At 46.6% G+C, this 20533-nt stretch overlaps 1 protein-coding gene across 1 annotated transcript; it reads right to left on the minus strand.

Annotated features, from left to right (window-relative positions):
* Positions 1-239: 239 nt before the first annotated feature.
* On the minus strand, positions 240-17232 carry LOC115074228 (glutathione S-transferase Mu 5-like). The gene is made up of 8 exons (XM_029573517.1): positions 17091-17232; positions 16760-16835; positions 6470-6534; positions 4838-4919; positions 4570-4670; positions 4306-4401; positions 586-696; positions 240-503 (listed from the first exon to the last, which is right to left on the minus strand). Exons 1-8 carry the CDS (start codon positions 17124-17126, stop codon positions 396-398), a joined length of 675 nt encoding a protein of 224 aa, XP_029429377.1. The 5' UTR covers positions 17127-17232; the 3' UTR covers positions 240-395.
* Between the last annotated feature and the right edge of the window lie 3301 nt (positions 17233-20533).

Consider the following 20533-nt stretch of genomic DNA (forward strand, 5'->3'; position numbering starts at 1 on the left):
GTCCTCCCAACTCAAGCAGAGAGTTGGTGACCAATCAACATGTGCATGAATCTTTCTGCCACCCGAAAAGTTGTCTTCCAACTGAAGAGCAAGCCCCAAGATCTGTCAAGCAACCTCTTCTAGCAGTGCTCAGTTATCCCCTGCCTAATCACTGAGCAGTTCCCAATAATCCCTCTCCCATCCAATAACCCTTCACCTTGACCCCAAAAATGAGAGAAGTGCTGAAATGAAACCAAGAGCACTGTTTTGTCTTCCCTTTAATGACAGCTATTCAGCAGCTAGCGCCCATCTACAAATCAGATCTCCATCTCTCCCCGCACCGTGAAGGAAGAAGGGATTCTGTCTTTCCCACCACTAAAGAGGCTTCTTGCTCCTTCCAGCTCAGACCCCTCACTTCACTTGCAGGTCTCTGGTTTTTGGTTGCACCATTTGGCCATTCTGTTGTTAACTGGCGTTTTCATATAGCGATCGGACTTCATGTAGGCAGCAATCTTCTCCAGAGCCTGCATGACAGACAAAGAAGATCTCAGGAGACCTCGAGATACGAGACCCATTCCTAAACTGAAACCTCACAGGCCACTTTACCTCAACACGCTCAAGAAAAGATTGCAGGTTTTTGAACTGCTCAAGGCACTTGGACTCCAGCATTCGATGCTGATCCAGAACATCGTACATGATGAAATCAACAAAGGTAATCTGAAGAAAACAGCAGCAGAAAAGTAAGTAGTTTGTGGCCTGCTCGCACATCAGCACCGTCGGCTGCTCCCCACTGCCAACCATCATCGCCCGGGCACTGGATACACCTGTTCCCCACTGCCAACCATCATCGCCCGGGCACTGCATACACCTGCTCCCCACTGCCATCCATCATCGCCCGGGCACTGCATACACCTGCTCGCACATCAGCACCGTCGCCTGCTCCCCACTGCCAACCATCATCGCCCGGGCACTGCATACACCTGCTCCCCACTGCCATCCATCATCGCTCGGGCACTGCATACACCTGCTCCCCACTGCCAACCATCATCGCCCGGGCACTGGATACACCTGCTCCCCCACTGCCAACCATCATCGCCCGGGCACTGCATACACCTGCTCGCACATCAGCACCGTCGCCTGCTCCCCCACTGCCAACCATCATCGCCCGGGCACTGCATACACCTGCTCCCCACTGCCATCCATCATCGCCCGGGCACTGCATACACCTGCTCCCCACTGCCATCCATCATCGCCCGGGCACTGCATACACCTGCTCCCCACTGCCATCATCGCCTGGGCACTGCATACACCTGTTCCCCACTGCAAACCATCATTGCCCGGGCACTGCATACAACTTTCACTTAGTGATCAATCTTTCTTGTAATGAAATCAAAGTGATGCACATTAAAATTGTTACAAAAATGCAATAAGCAATTTACAAAAATGAACATTTTAGGTGGCATTGGCAGTAACTGATAACAAAAGCAGTCCGATCAATTCAAATGCATGTGCAAGAAAAGAAAATGTCTTTAACGCCTTTCTAAACTTAGAGAAATATTTTTGTAAGCGTTATGGCAAGGGTAAGAAGTTTCAGAGGCTGTAGCTGGAATGATAGATCTGATTTTTGGTGTTTTAGTTTGATCATGTTTGTATGTCAATTGTTCTATTTTACGAGTATTATTCTGTTCCCCACAGAATACAAATATTTTAAATGAATAGGCATGAAAAACTCATTTCCCGGGTTTCTCTGGGTCAAGGCAATGCTAATAGCTTATGCTGTGAAGAATAGAGAGTGATGTGGGCATAGAAGATTTAAAAGATACAAGACCATACCCCAACCAAGAGCCTTAAAGGTTGAATTGAATACAGCCCTAGGCTGACATCCTGGGAATGTTACCTGTCAACTTCACAACATTTTATTTATTTTGAAAAGTTTATGTCCCGCACTCTACAAATGTTTTAGGTGGCTAACCGAACTATAAAAAACTGACAGAGAAGTACTAATATAAGAATATGTTAAAAGTGAATAATCCCTGCTCTGAAGGAGAACATTTAGGGAAAGGCTATGGAGAAGAGATGTGTTTTCTACAGTAGAGGATGTATTGCATAAGGTATTTGGGATAGCGTTGACCTGCTACTGAAAGGGCAGGTCACCTGGTGAGATCTAATCTATTACCTAACTTTGGGTTAGGAATTTCTAAAAGATTCTTGTTGGAGGATCCTAGCTGTCTGGTTGGCTTGAAAAGTCAAAGGATAGAATTTAGCCAAATGGGTGTCTCATTTTGTAGTAATTTGTAGATTAATGTTATCAGTTTGTATTTTATGCTAAAGGTAACTGGAAGCCAGTGAAAGGTGTATAGTACGGGGGAGATAAGGTCATGGAATTGTGTACCAGTTAGAAATCATGCTGCTGCATTTTATTCTGCCATAATTGGTAAGCTGGTAAACCAAGGTACAATGAGTTACAGCAGTCATCGAAAATCAGAGATTGTAATACTAGACAGTTCAAGCAGAGATTTTAACCATTATAGCAATGCAGTTTATAGAAGGATGATTTCACAATTGCAGAAATAAGTGGTTGCATAGAAAAATTAGAATCTAGGCTAACACCTTAATTTTTCGCTTTTTTGGCCAGTTGGTATGTAGTGCCCTTGATGATTAAGCATATTGGGAATTTAATACCTGTAAGAAGTAGTATTTCCATTTTACCAATATTGATAATTGGTTGTGAGTACAGGAATACTAGAGCAAGGGTATCAGAGCACGAGGAGTTGTAAGGAATGAAAAACTGTATGTCAGCATAGATGTTTAATTTGCACCCAGATATGAGAATAGGACTGCAGAAAGCGCAGAGCCTTGGGGGAACAGCAGAGGACACAGAAGAGCCTGACTTGTGATCTGTCAGACAGATAAGAGGTAAACCATTTTAGAACTGTTCCTGAGATACCAACAGAATGATAACTGCTTAAGGAATATTTCAAGATCCAAGGTGTTAAATGCGGCTGTTAAGTCCAGAAGGATCATAACGTACTCTGTGTTTGAATCAAATCCACAAATGTGTGTGTCAAAAGTTGATGTTTCTGGCCTAAATCCATATTGATGTGAATCAGAGATAGCATTATTGATGAAGTCGGATAATCAGTGAAGGACAACCGACTCAATTATTTTGGTTAATAACAAAAGGGATGAAATTGGTTGATAATCTGACATGTCCAAAGGGTCAGCGGTCTTTTTTTTTTTTTTTTTTTTTTTTTTAAGATAGGCATCACAGAGGCTTGTTTTAAAGGGGATGGTAATGTCCCAGAGATAGGGATAGGCTAACAATATCAGCTATGTATTGTGAAGTGTAATCTTTGGCTGATTTCAATGGGTTGAGTGGGCTTGAAGATGATTTTATTTTTGTCCAAATTAAATATGTAGTATCTGCAGTTACCTCTGAAAATAAAATTCCAGCTGAGCTGGAACTGAAGATGGAATTATTGGTAGTGGAAGATGAGATGTTTTCTCCACGAATATTTAGCCTTGTCTTCCCAATGTTCAGTGGTAATTGAGTGAAGGGTATTTTTCTTCACAATAGCTGATTTAGTAATACGAAACGAGGCTGAGCAGTCATTACCAGCAATATGTATTTGGAAAAAGAGTTTGTCTCAATGTGTTTTCTACACAAATTTAGATAGGATCAATATGCTTTCTTTTGTGGTGGAATGGGATTTTATTTTTCTAATTATCTAAAATTTTGCTTCATCTTTTTAAATTCAGGAGTACCAAGGAGCATAACGTTTACGAGGTAAGCGTTATCAGTTTCAGGGATGCAACTTTGTCTATGACAGCTGTCAATTTTCATGATACTGCCTGATAAATATCAGTAGGCAGTCGAGTAAGAATTACAATTACATTTATTTGGATCAGTTACCTCTAAGTAATGTTTCTGTTGGTGTAGCATTTACTGCGATGGATTGTCAACTAAGCGTGCATTTTACTGAAATAAGGTAGGATTCCAGTTTCAGAAATAAATTTAGGACCATGGATTTATGAAGAAGAAATCCAGACAAACAGTACAGCTCCTTTGGTGCTTTTGTTTGGCCAACTCCAGTATGAAGACTGTGTTGTTTCCCCAATAGCTATAACTGTGACTATGTCCCACCTTCCAAGATATCAATTAATAGTGATCTGGAGGAGTGTACTGACCAAGCCAGCTATATGCAAAAAGTGATGTTAACATAACAGCAAAACCACCATTCATATCCATAAGCCAGCTTGCCTTCCCCCACTCATGTCTCCACATTAACAGGTCACTTTAGCATATGTGCATTAATTACATCATACCTTCTCTCCAGCAAACCACTTCCTGTCTCCCAGGAACTTGGAAAACAACTTCAGATTTCCAGGAAGTGCATCAAGGTAGCTACCTTTCAGACTCTCCTGTAAGGAGGAATTTCAATCACAGAAACTTGTCAGTGGGATTGAACTTTAAGACGGTCTGTCCTTAGTCTGAAAAGTTGAATTCACACCTTATCTTGTTACTGCATACTTCATTCACTCTTATTGTCAGTTTACTGTACCAAAACAGAAACAGTAGGGGGAACTCACAAAATTGGGATTATAGGCAATGGTTACAAGACCCATCCGAAAATCCAAGGCCTGATTAACCAACATATCCACCCTGATCATCTCTTTCTCACTCTCTCCACCTAAAAGGCAGAAATAAATCAAGGGAAATATTTCATTGCATCACTAATCCAAACTGAACGAGTAGTATAAAAAAATCCGTCCTCTTCCCCATCTCTCCCTCTTATACTGGTGCATTTGTGCTATTTAGCAAACAGCAGCACTAATCGGCAAGAATACAAGTACTTACATAGATGGTGTTTGCGTGCTATGTAGCGCAGAATGGCATGACTCTGGCTGATTTTTAAATCACCATCAATTAGATAAGGGATCTTCAAGGAAACACAAAAGAAATGGTAATTTTTATCCATTCTGTAACTTAACACTTTCATACTAAACAATATTCAATCATCCTCAACCCAACCATTGCACGTCCTCTCAACCCAAATACTGCATGTCCTCCTAAATCAGCCACAGCACACCCAACAGTGCAGACTAGCAAAGACAAACCACAGCAAACCACTGTAGACCATTCCATAACACAACTAACCAATCCAATCAGGTAAATCCAACCACGGCAGCTAGAACAGCCCATGCAACACTGCTCATCCACCACAAGACACCCAACCATTGCACATCCTCTCACCCCAAATACTGCATGCCCTCCTAAATCAGCCACACCACACCTAACAGTGCAGACTAGCAAAGACAAACCACAGCAAACCACTGTAGACCATTCCATAACACAACTAACCAATCCAATCAGGTAAATCCAACCACGGCAGCTAGAACAGCCCATGCACCACTGCTCATCAACCATTGCACATCCTCTCACCCCAAATACTGCATGTCCTCCTATATCAGCCACAGCACACCCAACAGTGCAGACTAGCAAAGACAAACCACAGCAAACCACTGTAGACCATTCCATAACACAACTAACCAATCCAAATAGGTAAATCCAACCACGGCAGCTAGAACAGCCCATGCAACACTGCTCATCCACCACAAGACACCCAACCATTGCACATCCTCTCACCCCAAATACTGCATGCCCTCCTAAATCAGCCACACCACACCTAACAGTGCAGACTAGCAAAGACAAACCACAGCAAACCACTGTAGACTATTCCATAACACAACTAACCAATCCAATCAGGTAAATCCAACCACGGCAGCTAGAACAGCCCATGCACCACTGCTCATCAACCATTGCACATCCTCTCACCCCAAATACTGCATGTCCTCCTATATCAGCCACAGCACACCCAACAGTGCAGACTAGCAAAGACAAACCACTGTAGACCAATCCAATCAAGTAAATCCAACCACGGCAGCTAGAACAGCCCATGCACCACTGCTCATCCACCACAAGACTCCCAATTATTGCACATCTTCCCAGAGCAACCAGTGCATGCTCAGCACAGCTTGTCCTCAGGGCAGGAAAATGTTAGGTTTCTTGGTTGCCAAAAGCTGTCAGCAAGGCCTGAGGAGTGAAGAGTTGTGGCAGCAGCTGACAGTAGGCCTCTAGGCTGTATAATGCTGCAGCAGTGGGCCCGGGCTACAGAGGCTGCTAATGGCTCACAAAGTGCAGAAAATCTGGCTGTGCCAGGAAGCATAGAAAAAGGGAGGAAGGTAGGGTCCTGTGAGGGAGCAGAAACGGGAAGAATACCTGGAGAGGAAAGAGCAAAGAAATGCACAAAAGGAAAAATAAAAGGAAAAGAAAGTTGAAAACAAAATTAAAAAGACAAAAAATAAAGGAAAAAAGAAAAAGAATTGCATTGGCTCCTAAAACTTTCTGGCCAACAAGTTGTTGAACTATTTTTGCACCCCTGCTGTTCTTTCAAGTATAACAGGGAAGGACAGCGCCTGCAATGCTCACATTTGGAAAGTCCAGTCCCAGTTTTTCCTTGTCCTTCAGCCACTCGCTTTTGTCATAATCAGGAGCTTAAGAAAGGAAACAGATTTAGCATAAGGAATTGCAGATCTGAACTGGCCCAGCCACCACAGGCTGCACTCACCACTCCACTTCCAATAGACATTTTTACACTTTTTTTGCTTCTCTGTAATTCTTTGAGGACGGCAGGGACTCCAGACCCACAGGGACGGGACCTCATCCAACGCTGCCCACACAAAGCATCTCCCACAGCCTTCTGGAACGAGCATGGGAAGTGTTGTGCAGAAGCCTGAGTTTTATGTACGAGCACTCACATAAAGCCAGAAGGCTACGTACGAATCATTCTGTTGTGCTCAGTGAGAAAGCAACTTTCACTTCTTTGAGGACTGGCAGGATGACTAACAAGTGAGGGAATCTCTAGCTAAGGGCTGCCTTCAGCAACAAAGTTAAGAAGGGAACCAGATAATAAAACGGGCCCTGCAGGAATAAGTTGGATTCTATCCTTGAACAGGCCCAATCTACCACTTCCATGTCAGAAGTCAGTGTCCAAACAGCAATGGGATGTACCTAACAGGTCGATACAGTAAGGTCGAGGTAGAAACAGTGCGGCAGTGTCAGGCGCACCCTTCCTCCCCGCACGCACAGTTCTCTTCACTAACTCCCCGATACTCTCCTCTAATCGTATGCAAATGCAGGCCACGGCTTTAAAGCGGTAGGGAAGGGTTATGCCCGCGCAACCCATTTTCCTGTATAGGCGCTTAATACAGCGCCTATACAGTAACCTGGGTGCGCTGGTGCCTGTCATTTCAAATGGCATTTGAAATGACAGGCACCAGGAAGTGTAAAAATCAAAATTTTTAAATACCTGTCGGAGGGCCGCGTGGGTCCAGGCGGCCGGCGGGATCCGGGGGGCCGGTGGTCGCGTGTTAAATCTAGGCTGCGGGCGGGTGGGCGCCTGTTCCGGGCGGCGGGTGGACGCGCGTTAGTTTCAGACGGCCGTGTGGGTCCAGGCGGCCGAGGGAGCCGGGTGGTCGCGTGTTAAATCTAGGCCGCGGGCGGGTGGGCGCCTGTTCCGGGCGGCGGGTGGACGCGCGTTAGTTTCAGACGGCCGTGTGGGTCCAGGCGGCCGGCGGCGGAGGGAGCCGGGTGGTCGCGTGTTAAATCTAGGCCGCGGGTGGGTGGGCGCCTGTTCCAGGCGGCGGCGGCGGCAGCGGGGGGACACGCGTTAGTTCGAGACGACCGGCGGGCGGCGGGTGGTCGCGTGTTAAATCTAGGCCGGGTCCGCACAGGCGCGCATTCATTCATCCAGGCGGAGGAGCCGGTGGCGAAAGCAGCCGGCTCCTCCGCCTGGATGAATGAATTCATTCACTGCCGGTGGGGGTTGCCTCTCCGGCAGCCCCCACATGCCGTGACGTCACGCCTTGAGCGCCGAATCGCAGGGGTCGCACAGGCGCGCATTCATTCACTGCCGGTGGGGGCTGCCTCCGGCAGCCCCACCGGCAGTGAATGAATGCGGGCCTGTGTGGACCCGGCCTAGATTTAACACGCGACCACCCGCCGCCCGCCGGCCGTCTCGAACTAACGCGTGTCCCCCCGCCGCCGCTGCCGCCGCCGCCGCCTGGAACAGGCGCCCACCCGCCCGCGGCCTAGATTTAACATGCGACCACCCGGCTCCCGCCGCCGCCGGCCGCCTGGACCCACGCGGCCCTCCGACAGGTATTTAAAAATTTTCATTTTTTCTTCTGACATGTTTTATGTGTCCCACATCATTACATTTTCTCGATCATCTCTGTATCGCTTTTTTTTTAAATTGTGTTTATTGTTTTTGAGTATCTTAAGCGGTTGTCGATGGATTTGTTACTAGACTCACAGTCCTAACTCCTACTAGGGGAGGGGAGGCGGTAAACTAACACGTTACGGCCGCGGCAAACAGTGCGTTACTAATGAGAGAACCTGAGTGCCCGTTACGGTATCGGAGGGGAATAGCTAATTCCTTCATTATACAGCTAATTCGTTCATTTACATGCCGGGTGCGGGAAGGGTTACGCGTCTGTTTTAAGAAGCGCTACGGACGCGCAAAACTGGAGACTGTATCGCTGGTTTGCCTTACGCGTCCGAATTGTGCGCAGCGAGCTCGTTACAGACGAGAAATCTTCAACTGAACTTTACTGTATCGAGCTGTAAGTATATTAGGACAATGGCTGAAGACCTTTCACGCATTCATCAGGGCCCAGAGCTCCAGAACATTGATTTGGTCTTCTCTAGGGCTGAGGGTGAGGCAGGAGGCTTCTGTGCTCAGAACAATCTGGTGAGCTGGAATTTGGGGTTATCCAGATTAATATGGGAAAACACAATTCAATGCAAAATTATTTAGAAACCATTTTTTCTATGTACAAAGCAATCCTAACACAAACAAAAGTTGCATAAGGTAAAAAATGATAGCAGGTGAGGATACTGCTCTATTGTTACTCAGCTGCCCTAATGGTGGAGTGGTCCAAGGTGCTGAACTGAAGTCTTTCTTCTTCTCTGTGCTCAGTCTTCTGCTCTCCCGATGGAGTCGGGGGTTCGAATTCCACTTCTGACTGCTCATTCTTCAATTTGTTTCCTTGATCCTTCAACATCAATGGCGGGGGTGGAAGGAAATTAGAATCAAAAAAAGTTACCAATAAGGGCCCTGACCTCAGTGGTCAGACCAACAGTTAAGTATGAGAAAAATAAGTGTGAAAGCTTGCTGGGCAGACTGGATGGGCCGTTGGCTCTTCTTCTGCCGTCATGTCTCCGTTTCTATCCAGTCTGCTGTTCTGTGCAGGTTTCTTCTGAGTCTTTATCCCTCATCCTTCTGAAAGCCATTATTGTTCTGGTCTTCACCACCAAATGCCCGACAATGGTCCTGAGTCTACCCTCTTGGAGTTTGATATCAGGACCCATAGATATAAATCTACCACAATGGTACCTTAAATTAAATAAGAATGGCAATAACGCTGAGATCAGATAAGCCAAACAATGGAAAATACCAAATATACGGTAATATCAAGCTTGAAGCAATACTAAAACAACAAAACACACCACAGTTGTCTCATTGAGTTATTCATCCTTGGTACCATCCCGGCCTGCGGATTCTAAAAAGACAAGAACAGCACTGAGTGCATGCCCCACAAGAATAACTCTGCCAAAACCAAGAACAAATGCTTGGTTGCTAATCACACTTATCAGAAATATTGTCTGCTAGAGAGAAACACTTGATTAAGACTAAAAGTAGCAGCCAATTGCCCTAAGCAATTATTTAAAATGATTGCTCAGATTCCTAATCAGCCTGCTCTCCTTCCACCAGAGGTGAACTGAGCAGCTTTCTTCTCAGAGAAAATTAAATCCATCTCTAAGGAATTTCCCACAGACTTTAATCTGGAGGTCCCCCATTTCTGACGCCAGCTGTCTTCTTTCAATTTAACCTCGTATCTCATGGCTTCTCAGTTACATTCAATGCCTTCACTATTTCTGAAGAAAGAGGTTAAGCTAGGCCGAGAGCATCAATTACTGTAACTCCTCCCTAGTTTTCTGGCCCTCATTGCATGCAGATTTATCTCATGCATATTCATTGTGGATATCCTGAAACCCCAGCTAGCTGCAGATCCTCCAGGACAGGTTTGGGAAGCCCTGGTCTACATCATGATGCACGTCGGCTTTCCAGGCATGGACTAAATGTTAATCCAACTAAACTGGAAGCTTTATCACCTTCCATCATTCCTGAAGTGCCTGGGTACTCCCTTTATATTAAAGGATACTGTAAATACTCTAGCAGCTCATCTAGATGTCAAGTTGTCTATGGTTTCATATATAATCAAAACATCTTTTTTTTCTGATAGGTCTGCTGATCACAACTGTTTTTAAATCCCTCCCGATTTAAAATTGCTGAGCTGTGCCTTTGTCATGTCGCTGATATTGAACTACCTATTTCTTCACTTAAGCTATTACAGTTGCTGTAAAATATGGCTACAAAGGTGATCTGTGGCCTAAAGAAATACGATCATGTGACCCTATCTTGAAGAGTTTACATTGGCTTCCTGTCTCTTGCCAGATTAAGTTTAACATTGTGTGTGCTGCACTTTACAATTCCTTTCTATCTTTCAAGTTGTTAATCCCTTATTCCCCAGATCATTCACTGCAAAATAATGTATTACACCTCCTTCCACCCTCTGCTATCAGACTGGAGACCACTTGAGAACATAAGAATATAAACTGTTGCCATACTGGGCCAGACCGAGGGTCCATCAAGCCCAGCATCCAGTTTCCAACAGTGGCCAATCCAGGCTGCAAGTACCCATGCTATTACTGCCAGTAATAAGCAGTGGCTATTCTCTAAGTCAACTTGACTAATTGATACACGTTCTGCAGCTGATATAAACATTCTGCAGTACATCTAATACTGGGTTTAATAGACTAAAAAATTATTTTACAAACTGCAACTCTTAAAACATCTTTGCCCTCTTCTTTTTCATCATGATTTCCGAACTATTCTATTCTACAGTCCCTATGAATGTCGGTATAGAAAAGAGTTAAATAAATAAATAAATACAGTCATTGCATTGTCCGACAACTGCCCAATCTGACTACCCAGGCCTCCAGGTAATTAATGTTCCAGAAGTCCTCTTCTTTTGTCCACCGTCCCTGGGCCACCAGCTCCTGACAGTGAGCTCCCCAGCCCCAGAGACTTGCATCTGTCATGAGAATCAACTAGTTTGGAGAGGACAGGGGCACAACCCTGTTCAGATAAGCTTCCTGTAATCACCACTTGAGGTGACAGCAAATTCCCATTGGTAGATGGAGGCGAATCGAATAGTTTTGAGACTGTGGGTTCCAATGTGATATCAACTAGCGTTGAAGAGGACACGTGTGCCTTGCCCATGGCACTACTTCCAGGGTTGCCACCATCAACCCGAGAACTTGGAGAAAGCTCCACACCATCGGACATACTGTGTTCACCAACTGATGCATCTGGCACATCAACTTCTGTATCCATGTGGATGTTAAAAAAGACTGCCCCGCCTGATGTAGGGCTGGGAAGGCTTGAGGCTGCTCTTGGCCAGGTTTACTACCCAACTGAGTTCCTGTAACAGGGAGATCACTCTGTTGGTTATTGGGAGACTCTCTTCCACGGACTTGGCCCGAATCAGCCAATGGTCCAAGTATGGGTGCACCAGGATCCCATCTTTTCTCAATGCTGCCGCCACAACCACCATGATCTTGGAGAAGGTTCTGGGGGCGGTGGCTAAGCCAAAGGGTAATGCCCGAAACTGATGATGACCCAGCATCGCAAAGCGTAGGAAACATTGGTGTTCCTGCTGGATTGGAATATGTAGGTAGGGCTTGGATAGATCCAGGGAGGTTAGGAACTCTTCCGGTTGCATGGCCATTATCACAGAGCATAAGGTCTCCATCTGAAAATGAGTTTCTCGCAAGTGACAGCTGATGCTCTTGAGGTCCAGGATGGGGCGAAAGGAACCTTCCTTCTTGGGTACAACAAAATAAATGGACCACCACCCCATATTTTCCTGGGGCATAGGTACTGGGATCACAGCCCTCATCTTGAGGAGTCTTAGGCAGTCTCCACTGCCTGCTTCTTGTGCTGGGAGTAGCAAGGATACATGAATACGTCCCGAGGAGTGCTGTGGAATTCGGTATAGGGGGCATCCCATTCCAGATAAATCAACTCCTGGATGTCGTCCATCACTGGAATGAGGGAGACCTTCTGCAGGGAAAGCAGAATGGGATTCTTCTTTGCTTCCATCTTAAAAGAGTCCACCCCAGGAACTCCCAGCATCTTCAGGGTCTGGGAAACCAGGGCCGGCAATTCGTCTCTATGGAAAAACCGCAACATGGTCCGATACGGTTCCAAGGAATCTGGGTCCTCCTCTTCATCCATGCCCACCCCCTTGGTAAGACAAGGCAGCCGGACCCATGCCTAGCCCAGGACCAGTTGAATTTCCCTCTCCCACGGATGATCCAGTCAGGGAGATACTGAGGTCCAGTGACCAACCCATCATCCGAACGGGAGGAGCCTGGCTTAGCAAAGCCTGAGGAGCTCAGATCCCTTTGGGCTTCCTTGCTGCACTGAAGTTGGCGTCCAGGTCTAATACGGCAAGCATTGCAGAGAGGAAGGCACTTAGTTGACGTGATACAGAGGCATTAGGACATTTCCCGTTTTATTTTCCATACCCTTCCTAATAATTCCTAGCATTCTGCCTTGTCTCCCACCACCCACCAGAGTAAACATAAAACATTTGTGAAAGTAACCAGGCTTTGATTTGGTTAAAAAAACACTTCAAAACTGATTATAACAAACTTCCTGAGGCAAATTCTTTCTAAAAATAGAGAGCAATTACAGAGAAGGCGTTCTAGCTCAGGCTCTTCCTGGGCTGCCGCCTCCATGAGCAGGTAGCCCGACACCCCACCAATCTGTTCTTCTTTTAATTGGCTGTTTTTGAAATTGAATTTAAAAAGAAAAAAAACACCCTTCCCCCTGGCTCCTTGAGCACTGCCAGGACAATGGATCAGTATCAATCCTGGTTGGCCACAGCACAAGAGGACCCTTTTCAAATTCAGCTCCTCCCTCCCGCTCCTATTTATATTTGGACGTCCCCAGTGCTCTCCCTCCCACCCTGCACTCTGTCGGGTTTTCGGTCTTCATACTATTTTGATGCAGCGGGGGAGGGAGAACCTGAGCAGGAATGTAAACTTTGTATGATTTGGAGTTTCTTTGGGGTGTACTGGGCTGTAGGGTCAGGGTTCAGCCCTGTGGGTGATTGGCTCCTCGCTGGCTGTGGCGGGGGCCTGTGGTCAAGCGACCTGGAGGTAGTGTCAATTTGCCAGGCTGTGGCGGTTGACTTACCAGGGACTCTTTTCTGCAGATTATGTGTAATCTTTATCTTGTTGGGCTGCAGTACTTGATTGTACTAAAGCTGCGTGTTTGACCTCCCAAACTTGTGTTTATAGAGTGATTTGTGTGTGTCAGGGTGAGAGGAAAGCCCCTAGTGTCTTCATATTATAAACTTCATTTCAGGTAAAGAAGGGAAGAAACTGCTCGACAAGGAGCGGCTGAATAAGCTGCAGCTATGCCCTTCAGAACGCTATTTAAAATATTATCCTATGAGCTCTAGGTAGCAGGTGAAGACTGGGCTAATACAATCATATAATGCTTTATACAAGCCCGCATGTGTGCAGCCCTGTTCTGCATCAACAGCAGTGCAGCACCCCAGCCAAAAACAAACTGCAATAACGAAGACGATTTAAAAGAAAAGCAGAGACCAATCTAACAGAGAGCCTGGTCCTGAAGCCCCTGCATGGACAGAGTCCACACGCCATGGGGTGGCAGGAGCAAAATTTGCCCCAGGCAGACATGGGAGGAAGGCACAGCCCTGAGGACCTCGAAGAGGATGAATTTTGATTATGGGAGGGTGACAATATTTAAAATAAATATTTCATGCTTTCCAAACTCTTGTCCAATGCGGATTACAATTATATGTCCATAATCCTATCAGAAAGCAGAATAAATAAAACCTTCCACTTCTAATAACTGGAGCAGATGGATTCATTGCCCCTGCTCAAGATGTCATCCAAGTAAGGAAACAGACACAGAGTCTGCTGGCCTCAGGAGCCCTGGTGCCAATTCAAGAGCAGCACAGCTCGGTAGGGGTGTGCATTCGTTTTGAACTTAAATGGAAAACGCAACTTTTTTTTTTTTTTTACTTAAAAAAAAGATGAGGCTTAAACGATCGGATTTCCAACATATTCAACATAGCTATGTTGAATACGTTGGAAATCGCGATTGTTGATCTAAATAAAAATTTAAGCCCCTCACCCTCCTTAATCCCCCCCCAAGACTTACCAAAGCTGGCCAAAAGTTCCGTGAGGGTCCGGGAGCGGACGCGTGGGGAATCACGTGACGTCCGCGTCACGTCGGAGTGAGGCGGCGTCACGTGATTCCCCTCGGGTTCGCTCCTGGACCCCTCGTTGGGCCCAAAAGGCACTTTTGGCCAGCTTGGGGGGGGGTCAGGAGGCTCCCCCAAGCTGGCCAAAAGTTCCTTTTGAGCCCAACGAGGGGTCCGGGAGCGAACCCGAGGGGAATCACGTGACGCCGCCTCACTCTGACGTGACGCCGACGTCACGTGCTCCTTGCAAAGGAGTTCAGGAATGGCGTCCTGACCCCGCTGGACCACCAGGGAGTTTTGGTAAGTCTTGGGGGGGGGGGGGGGGGGGGGGGATTAAGGCGGGTGAGGGGTTTAAATTTTTATTTGCACATATGGACATAGACTCAACTTATCGAATTCTCCATATGTCCATATTGACCGCAAATGGGAACCCCTTTTGACTTATGGACTTATGAACTTAAACTTTTGGTCTGCACATCCCTACAGCTCGGAGACATTGCACGCACCGGTGACCAAAACGGTTCCCATTCCTCATGCCCCTTCCAGAGTGGCGTGCAGGGGCTGGATTACATGGCCCTCATAGGATCTATACAGGACAAACATTTCATCCTATAAAGATCCAAAATGTATGAACTTTAATTGGAAAGATTATAGGAAAACTGCAGCTATGATAATGTGTGTGAGGACAACAGTGCAGAAGCAAGCACCTGATTTCTGCTTTGTACATGTCTGGTGTGGCTGAGAGGAGTAGTGACGTTTAGGTAGCCGGGCATGCAGAGATGCTTCTGTGTGCAGCTGGCTTACTGCAGGCTCTTGCTATACACCAGGGTTATAATATAATTCAGTAACACTGATTTTCTGCTTTGTACATGTCTGGCGTGGCTGAGGGGAGTAGTGACGTTTAGGTAGCTGGGCATGCAGAGATTGCTTCTGTGTGCAGCTGGCTTACTGCAGGCTCTTGCTATACACCAGGGTTATAATATAATTCAGTAACACTGATTTCTGCTTTGTACATGTCTGGCTTGGCTGAGAGTAGTGACTTGCGTTTAGGGTAGCTGGGCATGCAGAGATGCTTCTGTGTGCAGCTGGCTTACTGCAGGCTCTTGCTATACACCAGGGTTATTAATATAATTCAGTAACACTGATTTCTGCTTTGTACATGTCTGGCTTGGCTGAGAGGCGTAGTGACGTTTAGGTAGCTGGGCATGCAGAGATGCTTCTGTGTGCAGCTGGCTTACTGCAGGCTCTTGCTATACAGCAGGGTTATAATATAATTCAGTAACACCGCTTGCTCTCCTGCTAGGCAGTGACCCTTTGGCAATGGATCAGAAAGTTGGGGTGGTTGCAAGCAGCTGACTAGGTTATTTATCGTGGCCTCACATGTGCCTGCCAGCACTCTGAGGGACAATGTAATAAGGTGTGCGCAAAACACTGCTTATTATATGCATAAATCATCTTTTTACAGGTTACTAGGCTTTAACTCCTAACGCATTACCTCTGTAATGCTGCGGCTTTATCACTTCCACACATATTTAACAACATAAGCCACCATAGTGGGTCCATCAAGCACCGTTTCTAAGTACCCCAATCATTAAATAGGTGTTTTACTAACCTGATTATTGTGAATTTTGTTTTACATAAAATTGTTCTATTTTATGTTTACTGATTTACTGTCCTTGCATTGGCGTATCAATAAAAGTGGCTTCTGGTCCTGCAGAAGAGCGCAGAGTTATTGGCAAAAGATTAGGGATTTTCTTGGTGGAATTCGGAGGGAATTATACCTTGCAGTGGGGTTGCTATTCTCTTTGATGACATTTCTTCCATGTCTGTTTATCAGAAAAAACTCTGGAAAGACACAACAGCCCCATCTCTACATGGAGAATGTGTAGGCAGTTCCTGGATACAGGGGCTTGTGCTATACAGGGATTCAGCGTTATTAATAGACTGGAGGGAGACCTTGGCTGTTTCTTTCTGTGGTTTTTAGGGAGGGTGAGATAATGTTTGAAAAAGTGCTCTCTTTTATCTTTGTCGTGTACACGAGCGTGCATAAGGGACACCATACACTTGGCTTATGTTTAAGAAACAAGTTTTAAACAAAATAGACTTGGTATAAATATGGAATAAACATTAATTTAAGGTTTCCTCTTTGCTCTATATGTACAATAAAGCAGCGAATACAAAATCCAAGCAGTGACAAAAATAAAGAATTTCAGCAGGGGCCGAGCGCTCCCGTCCGGTGCTGAGTGCAAACAAGACACAGGCTGCGCGGGTAAGAGTGGCCGCTTGCGCGGGCAGTGCCGACTTCTTCCTGGCAGGGAAGCACTAAAGCCCCTGACTGTACGTGCAATACCTTCCCCGCAGCTATAACGCTTCTCCTGGTACTCCGTGCCGGTGTACTCCAACAGCAGACGGATAGGGTGCGCCAACTGCAAGAAAGACGGACATCAGCTTTATTCCCGCTCCCCTCCGAGTTTCCGGCCTGCACGTCTCCCCCTCCCCCGCTCCTGCTGCTCCACGTCCCATCACTTTTCCGGGTATCGGGTTTCTCTTTGGGGAGTCGGCTCCCAGCGTCCGGGACGATCTTTATAAAAAGCAAAAAGCCCTCCCAGCAACAAGTTTATCAATTTAAAACAATCAGAAATCCCACCCTGCAGAGGTGCGGAGGGAAGGCTGCGACTCACCCCGCGAATGTCCCAATATCCCAGCGTCACCACCATCCTGGACGTCCCTGCTGCGCGCTCAGAGCAGGACTGAAAGTGCCCGGGCGGAAGGGGAGGCGCGGCTCGCACTCCCGCTCCACGATTGCTTCCCGGGTGAATGCAAGGGCGCGAAGGGGCCGTCCCTCCCCACCCTCCACAATACCAATCAGCCTCTCCCCCGCCCCAAGGCACTCACTCTCCTCCTCCCCTCTATAACCCTGCACTCACTCTCCTCCTCCCCTCTACGTCCCTACACTCACTCTCCTCCTCCCCTCTACAACCCTGCACTCACTCTAAACCTCCCCTCTACGTCCCTGCACTCACTCTCCTCCTCCCCTCTACATCCCTGCACCCCCATAACCCTGCACTCACTCTCCTCCTCCCCTCTACGTCCCTACACTCACTCTCCTCCTCCCCTCTACATCCCTGCACCCCCGTAACCCTGCGCTCACTCTCCTCCTCCCCTCTACATCCCTGCATCCCCATAACCCTGCACTCACTCTCCTCCTCCCCTCTACGTCCCTGCACTCACTCTCCTCCTCCCCTCTACATCCCTGCACCCCCGTAACCCTGCGCTCACTCTCCTCCTCCCCTCTACGTCCCTACACTCACTCTCCTCCTCCCCTCTACATCCCTGCATCCCCATAACCCTGCACTCACTCTCCTCCTCCCCCCTACGTCCCTACACTCACTCTCCTCCTCCCCTCTACGTCCCTGCACTCACTCTCCTCCTCCCCTCTACATCCCTGCACCCCCATAACCCTGCGCTCACTCTCCTGCTCCCCTCTACATCCCTGCACCCGTAACCCTGCACTCACTCTCCTCCTCCCCTCTACGTCCCTGCACTCACTCTCCTCCTCCCCTCTACATCCCTGCACCCCCGTAACCCTGCACTCACTCTCCTCCTCCCCTCTACATCCCTGCACCCCCGTAACCCTGCGCTCACTCTCCTTCTCCCCTCTATAACCCTGCACTCACTCTCCTCCTCCCCTCTACATCCCTGCACCCCCATAACCCTGCACTCACTCTCCTTCTCCCCTCTACATCCCTACACTCACTCTCCTCCTCCCCTCTACGTCCCTGCACTCACTCTCCTCCTCCCCTCTACATCCCTGCACCCCCGTAACCCTGCACTCACTCTCCTCCTCCCCTCTACATCCCCGCACCCCCATAACCCTGCACTCACTCTCCTCCTCCCCTCTACGTCCCTGCACTCACTCTCCTCCTCCCCTCTACGTCCCCGCACCCCCATAACCCTGCACTCACTCTCCTACTCCCCTCTACGTCCCCGCACCCATATAACCCTGCAAAATCTCACCAATCTATCCTGCTCCCCTCTACATCCCACAACAGCCTGGTATATCGCGGTGAAGTTGACATCTTTGTGTGTCTTTGTTTTCACTTTCTGGAGGCCGGTCCGGCCCGTTTTTAAACAGCTTTGGAAGTACAGAGCACATCTTTTCACTCAGAGGCTTTCAGATCCCACATAAAAGCATGAAGACAAGCTTTGATCACCCGGAAATTTCGAAAAAGAATTTTTACTTCCGCAATCCTCCCGGGACCCGCAAGAGGTTTTTCAACCTATCCGGAGATTCTCATCCACCATAGCCGCGACGTTTCCAGCGAGTTTGAGCTCTGAGCCATGAACCAACTTGAACAATCTGAATTTTTTTTTTCGATAAGCAATCCCGTAAGCTGATCCAGCGGGTTTTTCAATAGTTTAAATCATCTTTCATAAAACATTCAATTTTGATAAACTTCGGTCCCCCTGACGCAGCTGGAGGCGAAACTCGGCCGTGTCGGGGCTCTGTCGCTCTTACAACATTGTAAATTTTAAATCAGATTTCTTGCACATTCCCAGGATGCAAATGAAAAAACAAATAATTGTTTGGTTGCTATATTATTGTCCAGTACATTGTATGCCGCACATTTTTTTTTTTTTGTTGAAATTTATTTATTTAATAACTTTTTTATACCGACATTCATGGATACATCATTTCGGTTTACATGGAACTAAGAGAAATACAGTGAACGGGGGAGGGGGGGGAAGAGTGGAAGAAATGGGGGTATAACAGGGTAAAGGCATAACAGAAGAAGTGTAATGGATGCAACTAACAAGAGAAATAATATTATATAATGAAAGTTTATAATAATAATAAACATAAAATAATATAAAACAAACATGAATCGCGCTTTGTATGTGGCATTATAGAGGGAAAGCAAAAAAGAAGTCCAAGTAAAGAGTTTTACCAGGAAAAGCAGAGAGAGCATCTTTTCCTGCTACAAAAGAAGGAGGAATACAACAATTAAAGAGTGAGAGCTTCTTTGATCCAGGAGCGAGGGTCTCTGGGGGAGAAATCCTGGAGCTGGGATTGATCTTCATGGCGGAAGAGATGTCGCTCAGCGCAGGGGCACCCGAGACATCGCCACAAGTCCAAACAGGAGATGGAGGAGAGGAAATATCGCAAGCTCTGGAGGAGAGAGCTACCCCCCTCCCTCGAGCTGGACGGAGAGAGACGGCGCATGGAGGAGGTGGAGAAGTTCTGGAAGGAGTAGTTACCCTCCACACCTAAACCCCAAGAGGCTATACCGGGAAACATGGAGGATAAAGCCCTTCAAGAACTGGTTAATTTACATTCTCATAATGTTTTGCTCTGCAAACCCCCCTGTAGTGACTCTAGATATGCGTTGGAAAGCCATGACATCAGCTGAGTCAGCAATTTCAACTTTAACACAGGCTTAGACTTGAACAAAAGGGGAATGAATGTTGAAAAATGATGGATGAACACCAGAATAAAATTGAGGAACTGGAGGAGAAAGTTACCTCTATGGAAAATATCCAGGGAACCATAATAAAAGCAGAGGTAAATGCTGAGAGGTTTGCGAACATAGAGAATTCACTAAGGTTTCCTAATTTACGAACTGTGAATTTGCCAGTGGTGAAAAAATGATCTCCGGTTGAAATGTTAAGAGAATACATGCAAGATTGTTTAAAAATTCCCAAGGAAATAACTCCAATTGTTTCAAAAGCATTTTTTGTCTTTAAGAAGGATATGTCATCTACGGGAGCAGAGGAAAACCAGGAAAGGAAATCTCTGAATGCCTCAGAACTAATTGAGATGTCTATAAGACCAGAGGCACACTAGTGGCCACTTTTCCATTTGAACAGGATAGAAACCTGATCCTGAAGTATTTCTTCAGGAACAGAACTGTTAAATACTATGGGCAAAATATCTGGATTTATCCTCTCCACTCAGGAGCGGAGAAGAAAATTCTTGCTAATGAGATCTGAAGTCTTAAGTCGAGGGGCCAGATGGTCCTGAAATATCCCTGTAAATGTTGTTTAAAATTTCAAGAGAATAGATATATCTTTAATGAACCGGATCAATTAAGAGGTTTCCTAGATGGAAAAGGATGAAGGGTTA

The sequence above is a fragment of the Rhinatrema bivittatum genome, chromosome 12 (genome assembly GCF_901001135.1).
Source record: "Rhinatrema bivittatum chromosome 12, aRhiBiv1.1, whole genome shotgun sequence".
In the NCBI taxonomy this organism is placed as follows: Eukaryota; Metazoa; Chordata; class Amphibia; order Gymnophiona; family Rhinatrematidae; genus Rhinatrema; species Rhinatrema bivittatum.

Coding starts and splice junctions, on each gene's coding strand:
- LOC115074228 (XM_029573517.1), bottom strand. CDS start 17,126: ATGGTGGTGACGCTGGGATATTGGGACATTCGCGGG. Junction 4,402..4,569: donor TTGCCTATAATCCCAATTTT/GTGAGTTCCCCC, acceptor TCCTCCTTACAG/GAGAGTCTGAAAGGTAGCTA. Junction 697..4,305: donor AGTGGTTTGCTGGAGAGAAG/GTATGATGTAAT, acceptor TGTTTTCTTCAG/ATTACCTTTGTTGATTTCAT.